The 18,741-nt window shown below is 33.4% G+C and overlaps 1 protein-coding gene across 3 annotated transcripts; it reads right to left on the reverse strand.

Moving 5' to 3' along the window:
- Positions 1-7,328: 7,328 nt before the first annotated feature.
- On the reverse strand, positions 7,329-13,291 carry LOC131642890 (homeobox-leucine zipper protein ANTHOCYANINLESS 2-like). 3 transcript variants are annotated; one of them, XM_058913057.1, is made up of 9 exons: positions 13,167-13,291; positions 11,481-11,704; positions 11,272-11,389; positions 10,358-11,038; positions 10,138-10,239; positions 9,851-10,060; positions 8,436-8,610; positions 7,968-8,335; positions 7,329-7,816 (listed from the first exon to the last, which is right to left on the reverse strand). In XM_058913057.1, exons 2-9 carry the CDS (start codon positions 11,693-11,695, stop codon positions 7,433-7,435), a joined length of 2,253 nt encoding a protein of 750 aa, XP_058769040.1. In that variant the 5' UTR covers positions 11,696-11,704; positions 13,167-13,291; the 3' UTR covers positions 7,329-7,432. The 3 variants fall into 3 exon arrangements, with proteins under 3 accessions (XP_058769040.1, XP_058769039.1, XP_058769038.1); XM_058913056.1 differs by lacking the exon at positions 13,167-13,291 and adding an exon at positions 12,514-12,666; XM_058913055.1 differs by lacking the exon at positions 13,167-13,291 and adding an exon at positions 11,826-12,447.
- Positions 13,292-18,741: the final 5,450 nt, after the last annotated feature.

Raw genomic sequence — 18,741 nt, forward strand, 5'->3', positions numbered from 1 at the left:
TGTAATGATCCGTGTGTGGATATATACAAAATGCTTGTTTATCTTTCGAAAGATGTTTTGAAAAGAACGTTAACTTTGTAATAATCCGTGTTTGGATGTATACAAAGTATTGTCTTTTTTGAAAGTTTTGAAAAATCAATAGTGTATGAGAATTTTGTTTGTTTTGATTTGAGCAAGCAAACTAGGAGGTCTACCCTGAGTTGTAAGGTCTTTATCCTATTTCCTTTAAAAATCTATCCTTCCATCGGATATAAAAGCAAGGTTCGATTTTGTACTCAAAACTGTAGAATTTGACTTTGATTTTGAAAGAATGAAAAAGGATTACCTGAAGAGGTGCAAGTGTGATTATGATTGGATTCAGATATTTATCTTTGAAGTTAGTGATCTAACGGTTCAATTTTATCTTTGACATACACGCAGTTTATATTTGCTGGAAATTAAAGTGCGGAAATGTAAAGTGCGGAAAGTAAATCTACGCTATTACATCGATTGTGCGGGAAATGTAAACTAGCCTATTTACATGAATTTGACATCCTATACATTTATCTAGGAATTTAAATTGCAAGAAAAATAAAAGGCATGTTTTTGGGTTTTTTATGATTGATTTTAATTATAATTAATGCAAAATTAATTAAATTAAAATGAAGAAAAAAGATGGAAATATATTTAAGCCTAGAAATAAGTTCAAAAATATGTACAAAATATTTGTCAATTAATTTTAAAGCAAAACTATTTTTTTTGGTTTTTTTGAAATTGATTTGAAATTGATTTAAGTTAATTAAAACATAATTATGCAAATAATTATACAAATAATTAAAACTTTAAAAAGAAAATTATTCAAAATATGTACAAAATTAGTTTATAATATATAAACAATATTTAATATAAAGAACAATTTTTTTTGATGATTTTTTGATTGGTTAGAATAATTAAAAAGCAAATATATAAATATATACTAATTAATTATGCAAAATATTGAAATTTTGAAGGAAAATAAAATATTTTTATTTCAGAAAATAATATATTATTTTAGAAGTCTAAAAATATTTTTTGTGTATTTTTTGGATTTTTAAAACTATTTTTAATTAATTTAACAAAGAAATTAAAATAAAAATAGAAAATAAAATAGAAATAAAGGATACTGATCCTGTGTGGTTGGATTGAGGTTCCATGATATGCACGCGTGATCTGGTGCGTTAGATGGGCTATTAAATGAAATCAGGTGGTCCAGAGATTGAGGCACATGGCTTATGTTACACCTGCAAGGCACAGAATTAGAGAAAATTTAAAAAGAACGCGCGCGTCTGAGCCAATGAGGTGGGGACACCTCATCATCTTCAACCTTCAGACAAGGCCTTTTACAGCGCTTTTGTAAAAAAGCGCTATTGTTGATGAACTTCAAATCTGCAAAATAGCGAATAGGGGTAAACATGCAAAGAAATTTGGCGCGATGGTTCCATTCGTTTCGTCTTGTTCATGCGAATCTAATGGTGCTAATCAGAACTTCTAATTTTGCCTAATTTGGAAAGCCCTAAATTTGAAGCTATGAACCCTAAAATGGTGATTTCGTTTATACGTGCTCAAACTTCAATTAAGTTTCCAGAAATGATCTACACCTCAAACCAAACTTATTAGTATGTCTACATCTTGTTAAACATGTGTAAATAACCAGATACGAGTTGATTTTAGTTTGAACAAATTTGGACCTGTATAGCTCGATTCAGTGAGCTTCAAGGCTTGTAACTGATTGGAATAGTTTCAGTGATGTACAAGGAACGTGTTTGAGTGTTTAGTTTGAATGGAAAGTGACTTAAACTTGGAATTCGAATTTCAAAATTCTTTGAATATTTTTAAGAGATTACAAGTGTATATGAGCAAGGCTTTTGTTTCTGATTCGTGTCTCTCTTGGCTCTTTTTTTGCTCTCCTTGTTTGTGAAATATGGAGCTTCATTTATAGGCCTTGGAGTGCTTAAATTTGAAGCTAAAAGCAATGATGGCTTTTGTTGAATTCTTGACTTTTCAAGCTTGGAACTCAAGCAACCTTGGCTTGCTCTTTCCTTAGCCTTTCCTTGCAGCTTTCTTGCTGCATAATTAAGCCACATGTGTGAGCGTTTAGCTTAGAAAATAAGCCATGATTTATTCTTCCCTTTTCCTTTTAATTTAATCTTAAAATAAGACAAAATTAAATCAAAAAATGGAGAAAAATGATGTGGGCTTTGTCTTGGTCGTGGGAGGCCCATAATAACATGGCAAAGATGTTTGAATGCTGAAAACTTGGCCCCTTTTGAAAAAAATGCAATTTTGAACAATGTTGGTTTCATGCATTTTCCAAAATTTAGCCAACTTCAACAAGGTGTAAATCCCTCAATTTTTGTCATATGAAGGAGATCTTGCACTTTTTGGAAACCTCAAAGAGTCCTCTAACCAATGTCTTTGGTCTCATGTCAAAATGATTTTTGATGCTCCTTGTGTGTCCTTTTGAAAAAAGTGTCTTTTTGTTGACTTTGAAAATGACCTGTAATGTCTTTGATCATATTTTTCAAATGGTGAATCCAATGACCATGGGATCAATGGCATTTGAAAGATAATTGAATTTCCTTCAAAACAAGCTTTGGTTTGAATTTTTTGGATGAAGGATGAGAGAGTTATGATCAGTCAAAGTTGAGTTGACTTTTCCAGGTAAAAACCCTAATTTTGAATCTTAGGGTTTTGTTGATTTTTGATCTTTCCTTGATGAATTATGATCATCCAATGATCAAATGATGAATCCTTTGACAAAATATGGACTTTGACAAAAAATTTCATTTTTGACTGTCTGTTGACTTTTTGGTCAAACGGGTCGTCTGTTGACTGTTTGAGCTGCTGACGGTGCGTCTGAGTGAATTGAAGTTTGAAAATTTGTATGATGGTACTTTGAGATGTATGGATGTATATGAAATCCATTTGAGCTCTCAAAAACTTGTTGCTCCTGTAAAAACAAGAAAAACCCTGATTAGGGACTGTTTGTGTAGGAGACAGTTAAGCGTACCTGAATTTTGTGCAGTGTTGAGTCTCTGCTAATCATGTGATATTCAGAAGACTTCTTGAACAAAAATCTTGGAATTTTGAATTGTGAAAGATTGATTTGATTGATGGTACAAAACACTGAGAATTGTACTGCCAGCAGTTTGGCTGTCAACTGACTGTCCAGGTATTGATGTAGCAGTTAGAGTGAAAAATCAACAGTCAAAGTTAATTTTCTTTTTTGTTGTTTTTGTTTTATGTTTTATATGAAAAATGAAAGTTTATTTACATGACTTGTTAAAAAAACACAGACATAATAAATAACTAATATTTACGGTATGCGGGCAAAATTACCGATAATAACCCTGAAAATCATTTAATGCACAGAAATAAGAATATTTGACTGGCAGAAAACACACAAAATATTATCTTAGTAATTAAGCAATATTATGACAAATAGTACAACATTTAATACTGACAGTACAAATATCACATACTATATTGAACAGTACGACGAATAAACGGTACATTTAAGAAATAAGAAATACGGCAAATTTTAAGAATGACGATTAATGACCCATGCTATGAACAATAACATGTAGATGATTGGGAGCATAGCCATTGCAGGTCCACACTCCTCAGGACTATGCAGGCAGAAGAAAGTCATGATCACCGTAGCAATGGTGATGACTGTAAGAAAACACGTTTCCCACCGCTTTGCCATTTTGTCGGGGAAGAAGAAAGGATGGATTATGAAGTGGAATTTTGAGAAATGAATTAGAATTTGATGTGAGATTTTTATGGAAGAATGAGAGGTATTTATAGAATGGAAAGAAGGATAGAGACGTTGGGGAATAGTATGATTCCGTACAAAAGGAAAATTTGAGTGGAAGTAAGATTTGAAAGAAAGTGGAGATAGTGTTGGAAAAAAAGAGAGATTTGATTTTTGAAAAAGAGATTTGAAAAGATTTTTGAAAATAATGGAATATAGTACAAAATTAGTGGGAAACAAAAGATAATAATAATCTACTTGTTACCAGTACAGTCTGAGTTTCCTGATTCTGCGCCTGCAAAAAGATTTAACTCTGTACCAATTGTGTTAGTACTATTTATCTGTAAATAAATAAATAGCATGTGTGAAGTAATAAACAGTATTTGGCGTTTGCGTAAGAATAAATTCAACTGCAAGCCAAATTACTGTGTAAGAAAAATTCTAAAAACTAAGTATTTCATATATCAGGATCTTTGTTGAAATAAAAATCCATGATTATATGAGACTCTTAATTTTCAGATTGGAGTTTTCTTGAAAAATATGTGGGCAAATTTTGGGGTATAACAACTTGCATATGTTAAACCAATTAACTATAGCGAGGCTTTAAAGATTCAATAGTGGAAGTAAGCTATGGTCGAAGAGTTACAGGTTATCGAAAGAAACAACACATGGGAGTTAGTCGAATTTCCAGCACATCCAATGGCTATCGAAGGAAAAGTGGGTGTTCAAGTTGAAACACAATGATGATGGGTCGATAGCAAGACATAAAGCAAGATTAGTAGCTCAAGGTTTTCTTCAAAGAGAAAGACTCAACTACTTTGAAGTATTTTCACCAGTAGCACGATTGCAGATTGTTCGACTAGTGGTAGCATTGGCATGCAGTCGAGGTTGGTCGATATTTCATTTAAATGTGAAATCAGCATTTTTGAATGGTCCTTTAGACGAAGAGGTCTATGTCACACAACCTCCAGGGTTGGTGATTCAGAAGGAAGCGAGTAAAGTATATAAGTTGTACGAATATATCTATGGCATCATGCTACCTAGGGCTTGGAAAAAGAAGATCAACTCATACTTAGTCGAGTTAGGATTTGTCAAATGCAAATTTGAGTATGGGGCCTATGACTAGGTTGTGGCACAAAACATAAGAATAATCTACTTATATGTCGATGACTTGATGGTAACTGGAAATAGTTTGGAGAACTTGTCGAAGTTCAAAAAGTTGATGATGAAGGAATTTGAAATGTCGGATATAGGAGAATCGTCTTATTTCCTAGGCGTGGAATTTCAAATGTCGAAGCAAGGTATGGTGCTGCATCAAAGGAAATATGTCCAAGAGATACTTAAGAGACTCATAATGGATGATTCGAATCCTGCATCCTCACATGTCGAAACAAACTTGAAGTTGGAGAAGTATGGAGAGGAAGACAAAGTCGATGTAACTTTGTTCAAGCAAATTATTGGATCTCTGAGGTATATGTGCAACAGTTGACCTGACATAGGTTTCGCTGTCGGATTAGTGAGCAGATATACAAGTGATCCAAAAGTGTCACACGTGAAGGTTGCAAGAAGAATTCTAAGATACTTAAAATGATCGATAGAGTATGGAATTCTATTCCGACGAAATTCTAAAAACAAAGAAGCAATAGTCACATGTTTTTCAGATGTTGATTGGTGTGGAGAAAAGGAAGATCGAAGAAGCACAGCTGATTATTTCTTTCAAGTATTTGGTACCCCAATTCCGTGGTGTTCGAATAAACAACTTGTGGTGGCATTATCATTGTGTGAAGCTGAATATATAGCAGGATCCTATGTTGCATGTCAAGCAATTTGGATCAGATCGGTACTTGAAGAAATGGAGGTTGAAGTAAAGAAACTCTTTGTGTTGCAAATCAACAACAAGCCAGCCATAAATCTGGCAAAGAATCTAGCTCTGCATGGAAGGAGTAAGCATATCGAAGCTAGATTTCATTTCCTGAGGGAAAAGGTAAATTGAGGTGAACTTGAAGTTAGGCATTGCTCGAGTGAAGCACAGTTGGCTGACATTTTCACCAAAGGATTGAAGATCGACCGATTTCTAAATTTGAGAAAGAAATTAGGAATAGTTCAGATTGACTATTTTTAGAGTTGTTCGACAACTTGGATTATAAGGGGTATGTTGAGATATTATTGGGATTTGTTAGGATATTATTAGGATTGATATTATTAATATAATATCAAATATAATCTAATATAATAATATCAAATATAATCCATGTTGCAAATTGTGTAAGTCCAAGCTCAATCAGGATTGTATATAAATAATCATTGTCTGTTTTATTATTCGTATAATTCAATTCAATAATATAATCTTTATTTTATTTATTCTCTCTATTATCTCCTCACTAAAAGTGTCTCACGCACTAATAGTATTTATATTTTATTCATCATCAATTTTGCTTTCATTCATCTTCATATGTCGAATAAAGAAAATCGTAAAATCAATGTAGAATGGAATTCTCCTCCTACTAATCTTTTCAAGCTCCATATGAACAACTCTTAGTTTAGTAGTACATTGCTCTTAGGTTGTGAGGATTAAGGAATCTAACAAAATTTATGTTAGAGGTGTTTTAGTAACTTTAATCGATCAAACTTCATTTCAGTCGATTTTTGAGGCTTTGACCATAGTCTAAGTAAGACTAATAGTTTGGATTTCTCTTCCTTACTTGTAGAGATTCCCTTGCTATCGTTAATATGATATATCTGATAAGATATATAATTTTGATTTACTTCCACTTTTTCTTCAAGTAAAACATCATATACCAAACAAATTAAAATGAAGTTTAATATAATTCATTCTTATAAAATATGCGTGTAAAATAAAGAGTAACACTTTATATAAACTCTATAACACTTATAAAATGAAGAGTAAATGAAGAGTCACACTCAATATAAATTCTATAAAATTTAGATATTCCCAATAAAATCTAAACAAGTGTACTAGATATTCAATTAGATATATTTCAAAAATAATACAAGAATTTCTTGCTTTTCTTCCCACGAGATAACTTACTATATGAGCTATTAGAAGATTCTTATGAAATACTAACATTTCAGGCAAGGCCAGAAGAATCCAAAACAAACATGTGCAATAAATAAATCGGATGAAACATGCATAACAGTAACAAATTATTCTGCTAATTTATGTGTGAAAAATGTGATAACCAGTACCATCACCTTTTGATATTAAATTATTTTAGTATACCATCTCAAATAAATGAAGAAAATTTATAAACAAAATATAACAAACCAAAATATGAAAAATCCATTAATAAAATCATAATAGTAGTGCAGTTTCCATTTGCAAGTTGCAACTGTGTAGGGCAGCATTAATAAGAGACACAAATGTTTGGATATGTATGTAAGAATATCAAGGTTAACTCGCAGGTCAACAGAGTCAATACCCGAACCATGACAAACTTGTTCGCACTCGCAACAGCTTCACCACAAATTCCTTCGTTTGCGGTTCGTTCTTGACTCGAAACCTTTCTTATGCGACCCTCCCTATACAACCAAATTTATAACCTTTTTTCTCATCAATTCAAAAAATTTATAGAACCAAAAAACAAGTTCGCAAAACAAGTTATATAAGCTACGTTGCACTAACAAAATGGTTCTTTGTTATGCAACTCTAAGCGCGGCTTTGATCTTCTGAATGGTGCACGAGATGAGATTATTCACGGTATCAACTGATTCCATTGTGAGCTTGGCGGTTGGAAGACTATTGACCAGAATTTGGAACCCGACGGTTAGCAAACTTCCGCCATTGTCGCCTCCGTTGCCTTTCTGTGAAGTCTCACTTGATGCACCATAGCTAGAGGAATTACTACCATCAGGAACAATGGCAAAGCCTGAAGGCAAGAGTGCAACATATGCAGAATCCCCACCGCTCATTACCACGTTCAATGATTGTGCGTCAACCGGTGCATACACCACAACCGAACACGATGTATCCATCCATGTCTCTTGCAGAATCAACATGCTGCTATCATTCGCATTAACAGCCTGTAAACACAACAAAGATTTTTAGTTTTGGTTCACATTCCAAACAATAATCTGATACTAACTCAATCTCATAAAACCGACTTTTAGTCATATTTACGAATTATCTCTAGACATGTAGGATTACGATTTTTTGGATAAGTAAATAACTTACATTAGCACGTAGGAGAGAAACGCAATTTCCCTGTCCTTGACCTTTGGCAATGTGAACCATTTCTTGCATTGGTCCGCCGTTTGACAAGATGTCCCACTCGCTTCTAAGCCGTTCATCACGTAGAAAATCAAACACTCTTTGTCTTGAAACAGGCATCCAAACAGATGTTGCTGCACTGAGCACAATACCAGGAGGCTCACCAGGGTCATCAACATTTTTCCTAGTCATAACTCTCATATCATCACTCAAGGTCCCCATTTGAAGGCTATCCCACTTCCTCGCAGATGAAGCACAAACCCCTGAACAAAAATTATTCGTCATGCGTTGTGCCAGCTTCAGCATGCTTCTTCTACCAGCTTGGCTCAGTGCTGTAAAACAAAAAAGCCAAATTTACACCATTTAATTTTTGCACTTAACAAATGATCAGAATTGGTAAGAATATATACTCGTGCATGTTATTTGGTTTACCCGTGTGATCGTCACTTGAGATGGACGACGATAAAAGGATAGCCAAACCTTCACACTGCCTTTGGAGAGTGGCGATCCATCTATGAGCACCGAATCCAATACCGGAAATAAGCAACGGACGATAGAGTTGATGAACAACACTCTCATCATACTCCCAATGCTCAATCCAAGTTACCTGCACGCCAATGCAACTTGTGTCACAATAGCCAAAATACACTCAATGCAATAGTACAGAAATTTAGCTATTTCAAATAAACCAAGTTTTTGAGTAATGTTCCAACTTTGATTAGACTAATGGACAAAAATAAAAAGCATGATCGTAGAAAATGTTGGCTAATTATAAATTAGTAACATATGCTGATGTTTGTAGAGGATTGACTTTAAAGTCAAAACCGACTAACCGAGACGTGTCAGAAGGATAGAGGTGAATCCCAACACACTTGACAGATTATAGAACTTTCATAATAATAGTAAATTATAAATCTCACTGATTATATTATTAAAAGGCACAGATTAACAAAACATATGTCTCCATTAAATAATATATAGCAATAGAGGCAGAGGACTGGATCCAGGTCATATTGGTCTCGTTCACAGGAAAAACAAATATTTTCTTACTAAGAGACAGTAAATAGAAGCATCAATTGTATTGTTTATACAACAAAGGTTGAAGTATCCAAGATTTATAATTTTCATGCACTTGTAAATACTAAAAGATGCTAGACAGATATGAAGATTAAAAACTAAACAATATAAACCTTGATTTACTAATCTCTAGGAGTGGCAGTGGATAATATAGTAAAGTGCAAAAAATAAAAAACACTTGTAATGAATTCAGAAGATAATAATAGTACAACACTAGAGCAAAGAATTCTACACGAAGACCTGACACGTCACATATATCGTTACTGTGAATATAAAAACATAAGATACTGACATTGCTACATATATATTAATTTATTTATTACAGTTAAATGAAATATTAATATTATTTATTAAAGATCTAAATTGTGAACCAAATTATACAGATGTGTGTTTAAATTAAGCAATTTAAACATCAGTATATTGTCAAAAAAAAATTTAATCAAATTTAATGTCTTTAACAGTTTATTAGTCACCATTGTTTCGACAAAGAGAATATTAAATATTTTTTTGGGACGCTTAGTTGTTCACTTGTTTGGCTCTTCATACGAGTGTCATGCAAATGTCGAACAAAGATCAAAGAGTGTCAAAGCAGAGGAAAATATGAATGGCATGTGTCGGACACTGGCACGCATCTAATTTTAGAGGGGCTCGTGTTTGTTATAACATAACTAGAGAAGCATCTTCTCAATTAAACAAGAAAAATAAATAAAAAAAACTACCTTCTCATGCAAAGTTCAAACTTAACCAACCAAAATAGGATTGTCTCTTACCTTGGAATAACCATTTGGCATATCCTGCACAATACATCCTGAAGGAAGTCTTCTACAGCTAATAAATGGTTGAGAATTAGCATCATGACCCATCTCAACAGAAACATCAACCACAGCCCATACACCTTCTGCATGTTGCTTACAGAAGCGCAGTATTCTCACTGGGCGAACCGGAACTAATGGTGAAAGTAATTGAACCTCAGCATGCATCTGAAAATCCGTAACGCTAATCAGCTCTTGAAAATCAAGATAAAATGAAGCAAACATGTAGCAAATAAGACACATACCAAATGTATAGCACCATTTCTGGTTCCACCAATGCCACCAGATAAAACATCAAGGTTTACGGATCTAGCTATCATAGACTGAAACATGTCTGCGTATCGATTCTATTCAAGAAAATGATAATTAATTAAAAAAATATAGTTAATAGACCTGCATAAACATCAATGAAATTCATAAACTAACTACACAACTGAAACTAAGTTCAGTATTTGATCATCTTACCGCATCCATCAAAGTTTCCATAAGGGCTGAACTGTTGATGATTACTATGCCGGTTTCTCTCGTAGCTTCGGCAACAAAACCCGGAGGTTTCGGACCAATGCAAGAGGAAAACCTTGCATACTCTTCTTGATTCAATATGTCCCTCTCTCCGTCCAAACCCTTAATCCAAATAGGACTATCTGGCTGAGCCATCTTTAATAGTTCATCCATAGCAGCTAATGCAAGATCTATAAGCACCGATCTCTCAAGCTGAATGTCATTACTATTTCCCATCATTCCCATTGGTGATCTAATACCAGGCATTGCAGAACAATCTCCGAGATCAAGTCCCATTGGTAAGGACGGGCCAAGAGAGCTCGAACCACCACCATAACCATTCCTTCCAATACCAAGTTCCAGACCCGAATTTGAGGCTGATAGAGCCATGGGATTAGCCATTGATGATATCGGTTTGCCGAGAAACTTGTTTGTTAAAGCACATATACGATTCAATTCATCCTTTAGACGGGCATTTTCGATTCTAATCTGGTGCTCTTCAAACAAAATCTGACCGGGAATCGCCGGCCCACCGCAGTTGTTACATATTGGATTTACCATTGCATCTTTCATTATATTATTCTCCCCTCTTAGCTTGTCATTTTCCTGCTTAAGCATTATGTTTTCATGTCTTTCCAGTTGAGTCTGATTCAAGAAAGGAAAAAGTAGTCAGATATATCTAAAAATAAATGTGAAATATCTATGATGTTCAACAAAGCTTTAAATCACACATCAAGATCTTTTCTATTATGGCGGATATAGAACAAATGTGGCTGAAGAAGTGTAGATTCAGAGATATAAGAAAACTTTGATGCCGCAATTTAGATCGCATTCAGAGATTTTCTATGATAACAGAAACCGTGGTGTTTAAAACTCACCTTCATTTGGGTTCGGCGATTCTGAAACCAGAACTTAACTTGTTTATTTTCCAAGCCTAGTCGCCTACTAAGATCCAACCTTTGTTTTTCATCAGGATGAGGACACTCTTTGAAGAAACTAAAAAAACAACAAAATAGCTCAATCACATAGAACCACATTAGCTCAAAGTTCAAACCGAAAAACAATTTTTTTTTTGATAAAACCATACCTTTCAAGCTCTTGAATTTGATTAGGAGTGTGTCTATGGTATCTCTTCTTCCTCTTGCGCTGATCATCGCCACCATCTTGTTCATCACCAGACATTCCATCGAGTTCAAAGTTATCACTTCCCGACCGGCTTTCATACTCATCTTCCCTCATTCTCCCAATCATACTAGTATCTAAACCATCACCGGTAAGACCGATCTCACCCCGACCTTCCATGTTTCTTTGCTGTAAAAAAAAACCAGTCTCATCAGAAACATTAAAGAACAACATAGAAACAACCAAAGATGCACAAATCAAATCCAATGTCAACAAAGAACAATCAACTATTAAATAACATAAAGCATACAGTTGAGAAGAAGGTAGAACTAGAAGAATTTTGCATTGAACAGTAAATGTTCCCACTTTCAAAACCCATAAAAAGGATGAACTTTTTCTTTCCTATCACCAAAAACTTGTCTGAGAAGAACAGTACTCTCCATTCCTTCTATTCTGACTCTTATGTATTCAAGTTTGTTTTTTTATTATCACCAATCGTCACTATCACTTTACCAATGAACTTTTCAGTTTCTGATTCCACACATGCTTTGACTTTTTTAACCCTTTAAATCAGAATAAGCTAAAAAACTGAACTTTCAGATTAAAAAAGTAGAAAAAAGAAAAGCAAAAAAGCTATTTTCTTGTCAACACCCCTACAAACAACAAGACTTTTAACACTTTCTCTCTCTTTAGAAGAAAGCCTAATCCAGAAACAGATGAAAAAGGTAACAAGACAAGAAGAAAGTGTCTTCTTTTCTGATCCAACAAGGTTCACACATGCTTCTCATGTCTGAACCCACAACAGCAAGAAAATTACAAAACAGTGACACATAAGAGAAAGAAAAAAAGTCCTAAATTTTCTTATATTTCACACTTGACCTATTTCTTGTCAGTATTGAGAATTTTGACAGAGACCCAGAAAGTGAAAAATCCAAAATTTATCTTAAATTTTTGTTAGAAAAAAAAAATCATCAAAAATAAGAAGAAGAAAAAACAACCTTATCTCACATGATGTTTCTCATAGTCATATTCACACACAACACCAAATCTAAGCAAAAACAACTGGTTGACATTTCATTCTCTCTCTCTCTTTCACTTTCTCTCTCTATATCTATCTATCTATCTCACACATAAACAACACTGATATAAGTGAGAAAGAGAGAAATTTAAAAATAAAAAATAAAAGAAGTTAGATGGTTACAAACCAACCAAGGTACGAAGAAAACGATACCTTTTAATTTGACAGTGAGAAACGTAAAAGGACCCAAAAACAAATAGGACTAATGGGTTCCACAGCAAGAAAAAAAGTTATGATTTTTTTCAAAATAAATAAATGAAAATCAAATTTATGGTTGATGAATTTGACGGTAGCTGCATTTAATTTTAATAAATGGTAGAAAAATCATTAAATTTTGATTTCGAAAAATCATAAATTTTTAAATCATCACTACGTTGATTTTTGATTTTCTTTTTCTAGAAAATTAATGTGTTTTCTTCAGATTCTTTGACAGAATCGGATCTATGGAAGAGAAAGAGACAGATAAAATATTATTCTAGTGAGTGATGATGACAAAAAAAAATTAATATATAATTAGTACTAATCTTGATTGCATAAAATTAACAATAAAAAATTATGGTGGAGCTGACTTACCGTGACTATGTATGAGATGATGAGGTAATCTAAAAGTCAATGGATTATCAGAAAAGCGCTTTTTTGTGCTTTGAATTTTCTGGATGAAGAACAAGTTCGTTCTTGTCTATGACAGGTTCTTCAAGTACAATTTTTTTTCACATTGTGTTTTTTATCCTTTTATATAGTCCCTTAATCACACGATATATGAACAAAAATAGACAAAATGGAATTTAATGTATTTGATAAAAATTTAAATTCAATGGACCGATTTTCTCTCTCTTAATTGTTTGAACAAAATTAAATCTTTTACCTAAATTTGAATTTGAATTGGTATGATTTGATTTTGATCAATGCAGAATCAATGTTTTGAAATATTTTCTTGAATTGCTTAGGGCTAATAGAAGGAAAACATTTATGATTAGATCAACACCATGTTTTGAATTATAACAGATTTAATGAATGGTTTCTTGTTAAGGAAAAAGAATCAATTTTCTTTTATTTAAATATTTTATTATAAAAAACATATCTTTTTTAAGGTTAAAATAACTATATTGTATTTAATTTTTCTTTTTCTTTTGTTTTTTCCATAAATAATAGTTAGTGAAATTGTTTTTAATTCTTTTCATAAAATATATTCTAAGAAAACATAAAAATTGAATTTTGTAAATAATCTTCATGAGGTCCTGATTGTGCGATTCAAACAACACTCTTTTTATCTCTCTTTTGATCACTTGTTCCAATGCAATCTTCGTCACCGTGGCTTCAGTAACAAAGGAATCAAGTTCTCCTTGAACTTTGGTATTGTTGAAGTTTATCATTTGAGCTTCTTGATGATTTGGCCTAAATCCCATAAGCCTTCCCCAATCAAGCTTGTGTCAGTGTTGATTTTAAGTCAACCCATCTTTGGGGGAATCCAATAGTTATATTTCTTATAAGCTTCTTTTCTTATGTTATTTGATTTCATCACCATGTGATACTAGTTTTGGTTTTGAGATATGTTGTTTTTAGATCTTGGAGTTGTAGATGCATGTTGCTTCGAAGCTCTTCCCTTCTAGATTTATGCTTGATCTTCTTCGAAAAGAGAGTGTTTCAAATATATAATCCCTTAAAAAGATGACCGTTGAGAGAGGACATGACAAAGCTTTTCTTCAAGTAATGACTCTAAAAAGTCTGGGGAACAGTGAGCACACAAATAGAGGATTCGTACAATACTTCCAACAAAGTGGAAAAGGTGATGTATTGTTGTACCATGTTGCTTCTTTTGCAAGTTTCTGATCATCCTTCAGTTGTGATGTACTTCTTATATGAAGTAGAGCGTGCACTGAGGAGATCAAGTAACGTAAACGTTCCAAGAGAGATAATCCTTCAAATACAGAAATAGGTCTTTAGAGTCAAGAGAAACAGCCTATCTGAACGACACATTCTGATTTCTGAACTGGAAACAACAAGCGTTTATGAACTAAATTCTTATGTCTGAATAGTCGCTTTGCTTCAAAACATATATAAATCTTTTTTTTATGAGTTGTTCAACATTTTTTCAGAATTGCTGACGTCTCTTCAAAATTGAGATGAATAGTTATTCTGATGTGTGATGACGCTGATTTTGATGATTATCTAGACAACAATCTTAATCAACCAAAATAATGAATCTGCACACTTAAGAAAATATTAGAGTACAAATTGTTTCATACAAATATATGTATTATTATCATCAAATCTTAAAGATTGAATGCATAACTAAATCTTGTTCTAACACAACCCTTAGCTTGAGGATCAAGAAATATTTAGGTAAGGAAGTCGAGCCCATGGAAATTTTATGAGTATATAAATTAAAGGAAGACCAAATCCTAATGCAAATTGTCTATTCACAACTTTGTCAATCACTCATGAGCTTTTAAGCAAGGAGTACATTATGTGTAATTGGAAATATGTTCTTATGTTTTGGTTTTTTGTTATTTGTCATTGAGGTGATTGGAAGTGAGAGGGGGTCTTATATCTATGGGAGTCCTAGGTAAAAGTTGCACAAGGTAGAGATTAGGCGATAAGTTGTAAACTAAAGATGTTTAACTTTGAACTAATACTATCATAGTGAATTTCCTTCCTGGCTTGGATGCCTCCGGAGTATGTGATATTGCACTAAACCGGGTTAGCAATTAATTATGTTTTTACCTTCTTTAATTTAATTTTTCATAATTTATAGGTTGGTAAAAATGTTATGTCAGAAATATGATGTCTTCACAACTGTCTTAACATCGTGTATTGATGTTAAGACATCAGTCTTAACATCTATTATAAAGTTTCAAATTTTCAATTGACATCAGAGCAGACACCCTGTTTTGTTTTTGGGTGAGCTACAAGGAGATAATTTTCTGGTAATTATATATATGACTATTAGAAGAATAGCTCTCATGAACTAATGATTCGAGTTATGCATAAACTATGATTTGAGTCACATAGTTGCATGATTCGAATCGGGTATAAATTGTGATTCAAATCACAAATACCAGAATTTTCTTTTTCACCAATGTTTTGTTTGATTCAAATCATGGATTTTGAGTGATTCTAATCACATACAAGATATCTCAATTTTTCAAGTTTTACAAAATAGTTTGAAGTTTCACTTCCCACATGACTAGAATTTATATCACCTATGGTTCTTGTTTCACTAACTCAAACAATTGACTTATATCATCACGATCAAATCTCAAACATAAGAATTTATTTATGCATGCTTAAAAATGAATCGATTCGAATCGGATTCAGAGATGTGTAATCATGAAGGAGACTCAATGAGCAAAAATAATTGAAACACGGAAGCGATAAGACATGAAACAAAACAATTATATTGGGGTTCTCCCCTGAATGTATTAGGGACATGTAATTTCAGTATATTTGATCTTACCAAATCATAAGTCGGTAGGTGAAGTGGCTTATCAATCGGTTTTTCCACCTTCCCTATTCGAACTACTTGACTTGTTCCATGTATCTTAACTTAAGAAATTTATACAATATATTTTTCTAACTGTCCTCCCGGATATGGTTGAAGTTGGAACGAACCTCACTTTCCAACCGCAACCTAACTCCATTGTGGATTGTGCAATAAAGTCACTAAGGAATAAGAAGATACCGCTAGTGAAGGTGTTGTGGGAAGAGTCACAGTCCGACGAAGCTACATTGGAGGTTGAATCGAAAATATGAGAAATCAAGAACAAAGCTAAACGCTTAAGACTCTAATGACCATAGGAGCATGATTAGTAAAGTTGAATCAGTTGCAAGGGCTTTTTGGTTAGTTCCATAGGCAAGTATTTAAAATCAATTCATGAAGACTTTCACCATTTTCATTTCATTTTTCCACTCTAAAAATCATAATAGAGAGATTAGATAGATGGAGAGGGCGAGCAAGTGAGGAAAGAATAAGGATTTGATCAAGCTTGGGGATTTCTAGCTTGCATGTTAGGAAAGTTTGACAAAGCTTGTAAATTTTGCGTTACATATCTAGAAAGAAGCCCCAAGGATAAAATAATAAATGAGATTAAGGTTTATCATTAGAGGACTCTCCATCATCCTCACCTTCTCCTTTAAGTTTCTTTTGAAATCTAAACCAAGAGCAAAGGTGGGTTCCTTTAGGGTTTTGATTTGGGTTGCTAAAAACTAAGTTCTCGCATGTTGGGATATTGGGTATTTAAGTTAGAATGATTTGCTGAAAATTTGATAACATGTGTGAATGATTTGCTGAAATAACTTGTATGTGTATTCGTTTCCATGAATGAATGTATTTTTGTGGTGGAAAGTGGTCGAGATCCAGGTGAAAAACACAAGAATACACAAACTTAGAGGCATTACGACATGGACATAATGGCCTCATATTTCAGTATAGAAAGGGTCTTCTAAGTGTGATTAAGGTTGTAATATCCATTATGGCTAGGCCGTAATCACCCCTAACATCTTCTTCTCCTTATTTCTCTCAATATTAGTTATGATTTTGATTTATTCCTATTTTCTTATGCTTTGTATGCTATGGTTTATTGTTACATGATTATAAATAACACATAATCCACATAGGGCAAGTAATAACATCAGTTATATAAATAGACTTGTTGAATTATTTGATGTTTGTTCAATGATTATACAAAGATAATTGAATGATGTCAGTGACCATATAATGACCTAAGATCAAGCTAGTAATGAGACATTATGTACGTAGTCGTACTCTGACACAGTGAGTGCATGCGAACAAGGATTTTAGAGTAAATCAAGTACGTACTGTTAGCTGAAGATTTCGTTGAACAAATATATGTGCTTCGAAGGAGTGTATGGTCGAAGGCAAGGTGGTTACTGATGACCATCTCTGAGAAATATAAAATGGCTACTGATGGCCATGTTTCGATAGCAAGAAATGTCTAAGTTTTTTATGAAGATGATGGCTACTGAAAGCTATTGGAAGGACATATCCTCGAAGACTTAGACAAAATTTATAAATTTGCTTAAGTATTATTATTTAGCGTGTTTGTTAGTAAGTGTTTATTAACATACTGCCACGCGTCGAAGATGGACTCAGGCGGGAAGATTTGAAATTCGAAGATAGTTGCGTAACTGCTTATTCACAGATGTCATCGCTGGAAGTTCTTATGAGAAACGTGGCAGCAGATTAGCGTAGGGCCGTTATGGTCGAAACTAGTATAAATAGGAGTTTTTATGATAGAATTCCGTGTGTTCATTTTGTACAAATCACTCACATATTTACTCAAGTATCAAGCGTTAACGAGAACGAGTTCGCTGAGAAAATGTACGTATGACACCACCATTTTAATACATGAGTATTATCTTTTATTGCTTTTCGTTGTTCGAATATCTTTAAATTCTTGCATTCTATTTACTTCTTGTCATTTACATTACTGTATCTTTACTTTCATGTTATTTACTTTCATGTTATTTACTTTCATGTTATTTACTTTCATGTTATTTACTTTCATGTTATTTACTTTCATGTTATTTACTTTCATGTTATTTACTTTCAAGATCTTTAACAGTTTTATGTTTTAAGATTCTTTTTAACAGAATTGCATGTTATCTGCGTTGTTTACATTTTTAAAGTCATAATCACATATAATCAAGTCATCACTAAAAGTGTATGTTTTCAATCGAATAACATTTGTCGAAGACAACGAATCATGAACATGGTTCTAAAGAATATTGATAACAATCTAATTGACTATGTGTCCTAGGATCAATCTAGTCGATCCTGCGAGTAACCAAATCATATTTATTATAGTTTGGAGGACTAGCGGTTGTTTACCGGAAATCACCGTAAACAAATTGGCACGCCCAGTGGGACAGTGTCGAACAGATTGTTTTAATCAATTGCTTTGTTTTGTCTAGACAATATCAAGACCTTGTATGAACCTTAGGAACGGTAAATTAACAAACAGTGCACAACCGGTTCCCAAACGAAGGTACAACAAGAAAATGGCTGTTACAGCCAGTGCAGGGGGTGATCGAGATCCCTCACAAGGCACAGGATCAGGAGCGGCAAATTCGAATTCCACTCAAGGAACAAGGGATACAACGGGTCCAAATGGATCGAGACCTGCAG

This window comes from Vicia villosa, unplaced genomic scaffold (genome assembly GCF_029867415.1).
Source record: "Vicia villosa cultivar HV-30 ecotype Madison, WI unplaced genomic scaffold, Vvil1.0 ctg.006034F_1_1, whole genome shotgun sequence".
Taxonomy (NCBI): domain Eukaryota; kingdom Viridiplantae; phylum Streptophyta; class Magnoliopsida; order Fabales; family Fabaceae; genus Vicia; species Vicia villosa.

What these genes read in the sequence shown, in the direction of transcription:
- LOC131642890 (XM_058913055.1), bottom strand. Translation starts at nt 11,894, where the DNA reads ATGGGTTTTGAAAGTGGGAACATTTACTGTTCAATGCAAAATTCTTCT. An exon ending in GTTCTACCTTCTTCTCAACT is followed by an intron (nt 11,705 to 11,825) that starts GTATGCTTTATG and finishes TTTTTTTTACAG; the next exon opens with CAAAGAAACATGGAAGGTCG. An exon ending in ATCGCCGAACCCAAATGAAG is followed by an intron (nt 11,039 to 11,271) that starts GTGAGTTTTAAA and finishes TTCTTGAATCAG; the next exon opens with ACTCAACTGGAAAGACATGA.